We start from the raw sequence: 10,502 nt of genomic DNA, 5'->3' as shown, positions 1-10,502 counted from the left end.
GCCCGAAGTGTGAGAGACTGGATCTGTCGTATATGGGATGCTATTCTTGGGGTATCTTTCCATCTCGCACTCATAGCACGTGTATATATATATCCCCTTTTCTGGCTTCAATGAAACGATAACGCCCGAACTCCTCCCAAATGCTTCGAAACACAATATCGCTCTTAAGCAAAAGCTACCCTCTTCTTCTTGGGCTTCGCCGCCCTGCTTCCAGAAGTGACTGCCTCGTTGACCATGGCGTCGTCAGCTGCGTCGAAGGTGGACTTGATGTGCTTCCTCTTCTTCCTCAGGGAGTCCTTGACGTCTTCGAGCTTGGACTTCTTTTCTTCCTCCTTCTTCTCGGCCTCGACCTTCCTTGCCTCGCGGATCTCCTCCATCTGTCGTGCCTTGATCATCTTGGACTCGATCTCGCCGTTCTTCTCGGCCTGCACCAAAGCCAGGATGGTGGTCATGCTCTCCTACATTGTGGGTTGATCGAGTCAGCACGCGAGGACGCCCCTGACAGGTTCGCAGGCCGGTGGGACTGGGGACTCGGGACTTGGACTTACGCGATCATCGACAAAAACCTTGCCCTTCTTCTTTCCCTTTGGCTTTTCGACTCCGATGGGGGTGACCATGTTCAGCTTGGGGAGGTCCAGTTCCTTCTCCGAGTAGACCTTCTTCTTCTTCCTCAGCATGGCGGCCAAGCCCTTGCCCTTGGTGGGCTTGGTGCCCTTTGGGGTCTCCTTCTTCTTCCTTGATCTGACGACGCCATCGGGAGGGCCAGACTGCTGGGATGCTTTGCTGCCACTGATGCCGGAGCCCCTGGTGGCATGCTTGTTCTTGACTGTCTTGGTCCTTGCAACACCCATCTTGTCGACTGTTGATGATGAATCGGAGGGGAGGTGATGAATTGGCAGTTTGGCTGTAATTGGCGGGCGCTGGAACCTTGTCGCGATGGAGGAACTGGAAATAAATTTTGGGCGGGATCTCTTATCGATAACAGATACGGGACCTTGGACGGGACAATGGGGCGGGGGGTGGTTCTTGTGGTCTAGACTGAGGTTAGGCTAGGTTAGGTTGGGTAGAATAGAGGCAACTCGAGGTCAACTCTCAACTCTCAACTCTCAATTCCTACGGCATGTCTCGTACTCGTGCTCGTGCTCATGCCCGTCCAGCAGATTTACATGAAAACCCTCCGGACCTTTTCCATCACGGAAGGGGCAGTTTCTTGCAACCAGTACATCCATCATAGCAGTGCATGGTACAGTATATTGGTCGGGTGGGTACCTGCTTTAGTTTAGGTATGTAACAGTACCTACAGTACGGATAAAATCAATGAATGCGTCAAAGCCCCGCCAACGTCAGAGGCCAAACGAAAAAGAAGAAAAAACTTACGGTTAGTTGGCTGCTAAGGTCAAGAATGTACGAATCAGCGGGCGCCGATTAGTGGAAGGCGCTGTTCAGCAAAATTGTATAGCCCGTTCCTTCAACCGGTCCGCCACAGAGACCAATTGCACTCATATTTACCGGTGCTCTGCTCTACATCTTGTTCTGAGTAAACACAAATCCCCGCTCGATCATACCCCGACATACAAGATGGGTTCAGACTCTCCCAAAGCCCGCTGGGCCGCCCTCGCCCGCGATACCAACGAAACCAAGATCCAGCTCGCTATCAACATTGACGGCGGCTCCTTCCCCCCAGATACAGACTCTCGCCTGCTCTCCAAAGAGGACGCCCACGCGAGCCAGTCCAGCAAGTCGCAAACCATTGCCGTAAACACCGGAATCGGCTTTCTCGACCACATGCTGCATGCCCTCGCCAAACACGCTGGATGGAGTCTGGCCATTAACTGCCAGGGCGACCTGCACAGTAAGTCGCGCCCGGCCCTCCGCTCACTGAACATGCTCTTCATTCTACCTCGAAATCTCAACTGGCTAACGTGATGCCCCCACAGTCGACGATCACCACACGGCGGAAGACGTTTGCATCGCCCTAGGATATGCCTTTGCCCAAGCTCTCGGATCCGCCTCCGGTCTCGCACGATTCGGCTCCGCATATGCACCGCTCGACGAGGCTCTGTCTCGCGCCGTGGTCGACCTGTCAAACCGCCCCTTTGCAGTCGTCGAGCTCGGCCTGAAGCGAGAGAAGATCGGCGACCTGAGCTGCGAGATGATCCCCCATTGCCTGCAGAGCTTTGCGCAGGGCGCAAGGATCACCATACACGTCGACTGTCTCCGGGGTTTCAACGACCACCACAGAGCCGAGAGCGCCTTCAAGGCCCTTGCCGTCGCCACTAAGATGGCCACCAGCAGGGTCGCCGGCAAGGAGGGCGAGGTACCCAGCACGAAAGGAACCTTGAGTGTATAGGGGTACAAAACGGATTTCGGCCGCCGAGACGCTCGCTAGGGTGATGCTTCTGCCTCCTCCCAGTCTTCTATGCCCGGCCCAGCGGGCCAGTTACCACCAGGCACAACCGCTGCGGAGCCATGGCGCTTGCGGGCTTAGGCCGCAAGCCATAGGATCAATAACGGAAAACCTGCACATCTGGGGCGTTAAATGCTTTCTAGACACTAGAAGTTGCACAGGCAGCAAGTCAAGGTCCAGCAAGAGGTCACACAGTCTTGTAGGCTGTATCCTTGGTTGTTTCAATGCAACCAATGCGAAACTTGACGATCTAGCCTGGACGATATGTACAGCAATGACCACATTGTAAAAAAAGCAAGAAGTAACAATACATCACAATACAAACAAAAAAAAACCCGCGCAATTTCCCATGATCTAGTATCTTCAAAGACAAGCTTGATTGGTCCCGAAGGGCTATCTCCTCAATCTGCATATTACTCGATATATTCATGTCCACATCGAGGTATGTATCGGTTGCCCTGAGATTCGAGTAGAAATTTCACGGGTGAACAACGCCAATCCTATGGGGTATCAGTGTCCTAGTTTGTTAACATCATGCCTTTTCTAGTGGTGTGATTCACTAAGATATCTTTATAGTGAATACATTAGAACTGTACGAAGTTAGGGGAAAACCAGCATCAAAATTGCACATAGTATGTAGGCGCACACGTTGAGTTAAAGTTTCTTATTATTAACCATTAATGAAACCACAATGTGTAATTTTACAAAGTGTACATGCTTCGTGTATCTCGTAAATGTGGCAGTAGCCAGCGTGGTCAGTACCCAGTGCTAGTACTACCCGGGTATCTCATATATATGTATATTTTGGCCTCCATAATCTTCGAATCAAGTCAGGAGAGATGTTTCGCTTAATTAAGGGAGCACCATCTTAAGCGGTGTATGTGCCATCATTGTAGCGGTATCCAGCAGGAGTATCTTGGTTGTGGCTAACTGCGGCGTGAGTTCGGCCTGTAGTATCGGGATAACTGTGACCATTGGCGTTGCCGTGATAGATCTCGGGAATGCCACCGGCATGACCAGTGTATCCAGTTTGTTGGGGAACAGTCTCGTTGTTGTGGGCCAAACCACTAGACTGATGGTTATTATATCCAGCAACTCCGGTAGTTGTATCGATACCATCATGAGCGTAACCGGATTCTCCGTGCTTGTTGAACGCAGTACTGTCACGACCAACAGCGGTGGTTTCAGTGTTGTAGCTTTGGCGGATCTGGTCAGGAGAGGTGTGAGTGGGAAGTGCGTTGTCATTGGTAGTGGCGTTGGTGCCACGCTTCTTGCCGAACATGCCAAACCTGCTCTTGCGACCGGAGCCAGAAGTGTAGTTGTTGTCGGGGCTGGGTCCAAAACGCTTCTCCTTGCGGTGGTTACGCATAAGAGCGAATTCCACAAGTGCAGATAGGAGGAAGAAGAAAGCAGCTATGATAGAAACGGCGAAGACAGCAGTGTGCAACTGACAAGCCTGGTGGAAGGTAGGTAGGCTTGTGAATCCATCTCTAGTACCGGTGATCTGGCTGCCTGAATTGCCCGAGCCGAAGATAGTGTTGACGTTTCCTTGGCAAGAGCCGGCTCCGTGTCTGTTCTCAATAGCAATGTAGATGAAGGCGCCGATGAAGCAAACGTCCAACACAATGGCAATGAGAGAGAAGACTGAATGGCCAGCGACGCAGCACAAAAGAAGTAGTCCGATAAGAGTGTATAGCACAGCGGAACCGGATAGACCCTCAACTGCTCTAGACCAGATGGGAATGCCAAGACCGTTGTTCGTTAACGCTGCCAGGAAATAACTAAAAATTCCCAAAGCCACGGCAGCACAACCAAATTCGATACCTCGAATGAACCATTGAAGGGACTTGAGGGCGAGACCACCTTTAGCACCCATGATGACAGAATTGTAAGCGTTTTTCCTTAAATAGAACGAGTTCAGTAGAGTGGTGATGGGTGATTGAATGCTAGAGAGTAAGCCCCCGTGAGAAACTGGTTGCGAAAGAGCAAGAATTAATACATCAGAGCCATAATAGAACTGGGTCCCCGGACGTGACGTGCCGGTCGATCATCCTATCCTAATCTCAGCTGACGTCGAATAGCGAACTCTTGTTCTTTGCCTTGGTGTCCGTCGTCTGCGTCCAATCCTGCCGAAGGCCGATGAACTAGCTGTGGCGATGACGGATAGCCTGGAAGTCTGTTTCGTCAACCCTTCACACATTCGTTCTGGGGCAAGTCCCTGCATTACTGCTGCCCCTCCAAGCCCTCCAGTGACGAAACGTCAGAAGCTTGGCGGGCCACGCCAACCATGACATCATGTAAAAATCAGAGCTGATTGGGTTGTGCTCTCCGCATCTGATCCGCTCTTGTGGTGGCTGCCTCCCATTTTTTCTCGTCTCTGCCACCTACGCCACAAGGAAACGAGGCCCAGGGGTTATGGGCCCGCCGTAGAAGCTGAGTCCCGATCCACCCGATCCGTCGGCAGATGGTCGATAACCTTGACGCTTTGGGTGAGCTTATTCACACCACCACTGCACGCGGCGGGAGCACAGTAATTTCAAATCTAGTAGCCAAGAATTTGTTATCTCTTTGCTACATAGTTTCTTAACTTAGCGACGGCGCCGTTTGTGGAACTCTGACGGATGCAGATCTAGTAAGCCAGCAAGCTTCTCGAGCTTCGTCATGATAGGTCTGCGATGGTCTGTAGATGCGCTCTTTGACCTGCGGAGCAACATCTGCAAGCCAGGCGGCGTCAGATTTTTTCGATAGCCCCGGACGAAGTAATGCGCGTCATCTTGTTGTGCCCGGTTCTTTTTTCTCCTGATACTCTTTTGAACCAAGGCTTATAGTCTTTACCGTCATTTCCTAGCAAAAGCTTTCAGATGACTGCATGACTGCCAAGTTTACATGTGTGAGACACATCGTTTACTTCTGATATATTCTCGTGAACTATACCGTCATGGTATGGTACTAGTTATTCACTACCACCGATAGCACGTTCATGCATGTGATGAGAGGGACACTATCTCAGCTTTGAACCGATTGCTAAACATGTGCAGATTTAAGGTTTAATGCAGCATATGCCTTGTTATGTCGATCCCCGTCAGTTGCCCATCCTTTCCATTCAGCTGAGTTCGAAGTGTCTAGGACCATTCTAATGGAGGCAAAGTAGGTCACGTGTCAATCACATGTTCTTAGGTAGAATTTTATTTTTATAATTCGGAACTCGACTTCGCGGTTTCCATAAGTAGTTTCCGTGTGCAGGCTAGCCACATCGTTAATCATGAGAAATTTGGTGTGCGCCAATGAACTTTTCGAACTGGAATCGCATCGTCCCAGTAGTCCAAGTCGGCAGCTGGGCACAAGGTATCGTACATAGCTGCATCGACAAATTCGATATCGGCAGTGCTTTCAGCACCAACAAGGCCAAGGGTTTCTGCACCTGTTTGATAATGTGGCCATCCAAATAAACCCGCCAGTCCGTCGACTGGATCAGCTGCATAGGTTGACCAGCAGCTTGCTAGGTTTGCGGTAAGGTTGACCTGGGCAGCAGTCGGTGCCGTACCACTGACCAATTCCGAATTTCCCGTAATCATGTGTATCTCAACGCCATGATAAGCACCACTAGAAGGCGTGTCGTACAGACGCGTATTCTCCCAATCTGCCATATTGCGAAGTCGATAATTGGGAATACCTAGCTGACTTCGGTAAAACGCCTCAGCTGCGGCGGCACATGTGAATGTTTCCCGCTCAAACTTCTGCCATACCTCCTCCGTGAGGTTGTTCCCCTGTGCCAAAGCGGAAATCCTGTAAAATCCGGATTCGTGGTCACCATGGATTTGCAGATAGGGGATGCGGGCGATCTCGCCAGACCTGACCCGGGAGATGTACTCCTCGGTCGAGAACCACGTCTTGTTATCCTGGGTCGCCTGAAACTGAGGCTGGGAACGTGTCGGCGAGTTTGTGGGCACGACGGGCACCTTTTTCGCTGCGGAAAGAATTTGTTGAAATGTGATATTTGGCGATTGCATACACTCGAGTGTGGCTCCCGTTGTACCGCACCCCAGTGCGCCTGAGACATTGTACCAATTGCTCGCAGCAAGCTCAAGAGTGTTTGTCGGGAAGGAGAACTGATTCCCCGAGTGTGAAGCGACCGCTGCTACCAACGGTTCATCCTTGAACGCGTATGCCCAGTTGGCTACTGCTGCGGCACCAGAGGATTGTCCAAACAGGGCTACGTTGGTTGGTAAGACATTATCGTGCACCCACTGCACAGCGGCACGATGGTCAAGGAGGCCGACATTCTGGGTTCCTTCAGGAACTCCGGGAAAGCCAAATATATTCACTGACATACCATCAGAATTAGCAGTTGCCTCCAAAACAGCCTGGATGATTCTCCGGGGCATTACGAATGCATTCAATGGCGCAAGTATATCTGCAAGGCAGAACATGCTCTAACCACATATGAAGAAAGCAGATAAAATATCGACTTGGGAAACACTTACTGCGAAAGTTAAAGGTAACAAAAGCAGCATTCTCAGATGCAACAAAGTTGGCACCGTTGTAGAATGGTGTATTAGAAGTGCCAGAGTTGTGTCTTCCTCCATGGATCCACACAAGTACAGGCTGGCTTATGTTCAGCGATTTGGCCTTTACCCAGATGTTGAGCTTCAGACAATCTTCACTTTGGGTGTGGTTGGTTGTCGTCGTGCTGACAAAACTGGTGAACACACTGCTATACTGAGGGGTAGCATTCGGGTATGCGAAAAGCGATGAAGGATTTTGGGGACAGTCGGCACCCTGACAATGATTAAACAACACTGTCGAGAAGTTGCTCACAATGATCGACAACTCACCCATGTATTGGCGACAAAGTCTCCCGTGAGATTCTTCGCTTCTGGAGGCGCAAAGCGCAAGTTTCCAACAGGAGCGGCGGCATACGGGATGCCAAGGAACTCACACACTCCCGGCTGGGTATCACTTTGATGGCCAACGATACGACCGTTAGGTGTTTTTAAGACGCAGTCTATTTGAGCGCCGGCGTGCACACCTCCTACGGTGAATGCGGTTAGGACAAATGCGTACGCCCAGAAAGAGTGGAGGCACAGCATCGTCACATTCGTATGTATGGATCTCAGTATCGCGAGAGATATCCTATAAAACCGTATCACGTGTAAACGCAGCTGTCAAATCGAGCGACTCCGAGGGGCGGCCGGGCTTGTAGCTGAGAGAAGTCGGAGCTCTTCATTTGCCGAACGCCCGCCTTTTGGGCGACTTCGCAACCCATCATGGAGGAGTTGCACAAATTAATGGTGTCGGCCGGCTTTTTGCCCGCATTGGTGCTGAGCGGATACTCTACCAGGTAAACAACGCCGGCTAGCAACATGGCCCAGCTAGTGCATGCAGATCTCCATATGCCCCTGAACCCCTTCCATATATAATATGGCAGAAAGAGCTCTCTTCACGGTCTGGACTCCAAAGCCGATTGCCAACTCGGTTTTGCTAGCGTATAACATAAGCAGTCACTGAGCCAAATGTAACACTTAAGCTATTCAGAGGTGGCCTTTGGCCTTGTGCGGAAGGCGAACCATTCTTGCTATTTAATTAATTGTGAAATTGCGAGTGCACGAACGCTTGTGCCTAACTCTCGCGTACAAGTGACGGACGCAGAATCTTGCGCTCTGTATGAAACGTAAATTCTTGAAAGCGCACGTCTGCAATAATCCTCGCATTATATACCATCTACCTGGTAACAAGCCATCGAGCCTCGAATATCTCAGTGTGGCTGCGAGAAAGATTCAGACACTCGCACAAGCTGTCATGCTTATCGTTTGCTCACTATCGTGGACGTCCAGTCCGTTCATCTCAGAGTTGTTCTGCCAACAAAAGCTAGATTTCTCACTACGGCTGTTTGACTTCTGAATTCGACTGGTCTAGTAGCCGTTCATTTCGTAGGAAGGACACTCAGTGGATGTTGTTAAAATAATCTCCCACATGGGAATAGCTCACCACCAAATAATCAGATCCAGTCACTATGAGCACTCCCAACTATTATAATCAAGAGGTTCGTAGCCGCTTCCAAGATATGTGCTTCTCAACGGCCACCGGCAATGTCGATGAGTGAACGCAATCCCCTGGCTAACATCGTCGTTCACGAATTTGGTGCCTAGCATCGTTTCCGGCGCCGCTCCTAGCTCTACCCAATCCACTATGGCGGCTAGAAGGTTGTGTTCGGCATCGAATGGAATGCCCTTTGAAGGTGCGTTACCACCTTGACCAAGTACCCAGGCGCCGGGTCCACTATTACAGTGATACATACCCGGGACACGGAAGTACCGAAAGAAGTTGTCGATCTGCGCTGAACTATACGCCATGCCGGAACTCAAATGCTCGTAGAATCGCTTCGAGTTGAAACTGGTGATTTGCTGATCTTGCATGCCGTGGAAAGACACGATCTTTCCGCCTGCATCTTCAAAAGTGGCAAGCGAGGATGGCCAGGTTTGAACGTTGCCGGGGTCCTTCTCGTCCGCAATCGCAGCGTCTGCGATCGTGTATGTGGATGCGTTCCAGTCAGGGTCCTCGAGGACAGCGAACCTGAACCAGTCATATGATGGAGCATAGCGACGACCAGAATACAATCCTGTGGCAGCTTGTATCTCGCTCCCCGGTTGCATACCGGGGAAGACCACGCTGCCGTTCGGCCAAAGGTAGTCACTGTACACCTTTCCCACGATCTCTACTTGTGTACTATTGAGACAATTGGTGCTGCTGTCGCCCTGGCACAGTAGAGCTTGGGGGTCGAAGTGGCATACTGTAGGATCCTCAATGATACCGTCTTTAACACCGTCGATCTCGTCACACTGTCTCAAGACCTCTTCGTGGATCGTAGTGTTCCACATACTCGCAGAGATGAAGTTGTAATCTGAGCTCGCACCAGTAAGAGGAAAGAAACTCGCGCGCCAGGAGTACAAGTTGTTGAAGTCAACGGCTGGCGCGCCTGCGACAATACCGTCGAAGTCTTCGGGGAACATCTCCGCAGCTTTGATGCCTTGTCTGCCGCCCAAGGAACACCCTATGTAGTATGACTTGCCCAATGGCAAGTCATAGAATTCTGCCGCCAGTTTCTTGCTCACAATTGCGGATGTGTGCAGTCTGTATAAGAGTGTTATCCCGTGACCCCGCTTATTCAAATATGGACGCAGTGTTGCATGTCACTACTCACGATCGCCAGGCAAAATCAGTCACCACATCCGCGTTGTGGTAGAATGCATCGCCGTAGGTGCCGTTATGACCATTGTTTGTCCCCACTGTCGCGAACCCGTTGGCAACACCATACGCAATGTCCTCATACTTGATACCTGTTTGGACAAGAGTAAGCATCTCGAGTTGCGTGTATATCTATGTCCGGACTACGTAAATGCTCACATCCATCTATGCCGCCATTCCCAGTGGCCAATGTCCGACCTGTCCATATCTCTGGGAGCCACAACTCGAGAGTTATACTTGACCTGTTTGATGTCGGAATCGACAGGGTAACTCGGCACAGGTTGACTGGTACAGCTTGGCTATTGCGGTTACATGTCGTGTCGTGGTCTGGGAAAGTCAAATTCGTACCAGCCGGGACATATTGTAGCTGTGTCCTGGTCGAGTTCCAAACAGCTCGCTCGGGCTGGAAAGCCTCGCACCTTGCTTCAAAAGTCTGGTTCACGAATGCCGCGACAACTGTGGGAAGAGCCAGTCCGAAAAAGCGATGCATCTCTCCGTTTGTGTGACAAGGCTAAGATAATCTCCGCTGCTTTGCCTCTAATATATGTTTAAAAAATTAAAATAAAATAAAATCTTACATCAACGAAATTACTACTATCCTAGAATTAATTCCACTCGGGAACAACAACGTGTCTTTGTTTTGGCTTGCCTTAGACAACTAGAGACGTATATATCCCAGGGGTTCCCCTCTTTGAGGTCTCCAATTGTACTCGGGCAAAGCGCCAATTCTGCATCTACTCCGCAGCCATTTGACTGCCAAGAAGCACGATACTCACCATGGCAACTAAGTCTGCTTAACACATGCAGCTTTGTGAACAAGTCGTTTGTGGTTGTAGCATGCTAAACACCG

General features: G+C 50.5%; 5 protein-coding genes across 5 annotated transcripts; 1 reads left to right on the top strand and 4 right to left on the bottom strand.

The window, feature by feature from the left end:
• Window positions 1-164: 164 nt before the first annotated feature.
• BKA67DRAFT_657048 (uncharacterized protein) lies at window positions 165-851 on the bottom strand (the record flags this gene model as incomplete). Its single annotated transcript, XM_046107050.1, has 2 exons — window positions 165-458; window positions 549-851. The coding sequence occupies 2 exons, from the start codon at window positions 849-851 to the stop codon at window positions 165-167; spliced, it is 597 nt and encodes a 198-aa protein (XP_045959354.1).
• Window positions 852-1,578: 727 nt separating this feature from the next.
• On the top strand, window positions 1,579-2,350 carry BKA67DRAFT_591637 (imidazoleglycerol-phosphate dehydratase; the record flags this gene model as incomplete). The annotated part of the gene is made up of 2 exons (XM_046104744.1): window positions 1,579-1,852; window positions 1,938-2,350. 2 exons carry the CDS (start codon window positions 1,579-1,581, stop codon window positions 2,348-2,350), a joined length of 687 nt encoding a protein of 228 aa, XP_045959353.1.
• Window positions 2,351-3,056: 706 nt separating this feature from the next.
• BKA67DRAFT_559448 (uncharacterized protein) lies at window positions 3,057-4,752 on the bottom strand. Its single transcript, XM_046102397.1, has one exon. It carries the CDS (start codon window positions 4,281-4,283, stop codon window positions 3,276-3,278), a length of 1,008 nt encoding a protein of 335 aa, XP_045959352.1. The 5' UTR covers window positions 4,284-4,752; the 3' UTR covers window positions 3,057-3,275.
• Window positions 4,753-5,667: 915 nt separating this feature from the next.
• Window positions 5,668-7,497, bottom strand: BKA67DRAFT_591636 (carboxylesterase; the record flags this gene model as incomplete). The annotated part of the gene is made up of 3 exons (XM_046104743.1): window positions 5,668-6,731; window positions 6,892-7,186; window positions 7,243-7,497. 3 exons carry the CDS (start codon window positions 7,495-7,497, stop codon window positions 5,668-5,670), a joined length of 1,614 nt encoding a protein of 537 aa, XP_045959351.1.
• A 921-nt stretch (window positions 7,498-8,418) lies between these two features.
• BKA67DRAFT_516095 (Tannase/feruloyl esterase) lies at window positions 8,419-10,142 on the bottom strand (the record flags this gene model as incomplete). Its single annotated transcript, XM_046097784.1, has 3 exons — window positions 8,419-9,538; window positions 9,609-9,744; window positions 9,812-10,142. The coding sequence occupies 3 exons, from the start codon at window positions 10,140-10,142 to the stop codon at window positions 8,419-8,421; spliced, it is 1,587 nt and encodes a 528-aa protein (XP_045959350.1).
• Between the last annotated feature and the right edge of the window lie 360 nt (window positions 10,143-10,502).

The sequence above is a fragment of the Truncatella angustata genome, assembly GCF_020726525.1.
Source record: "Truncatella angustata strain MPI-SDFR-AT-0073 chromosome Unknown BKA67scaffold_3, whole genome shotgun sequence".
NCBI classification, from domain to species: domain Eukaryota; kingdom Fungi; phylum Ascomycota; class Sordariomycetes; order Amphisphaeriales; family Sporocadaceae; genus Truncatella; species Truncatella angustata.
The sequence above is the reverse complement of the archived record's forward strand: the minus strand, read 5'-3'. Positions and strand labels throughout refer to the sequence as shown.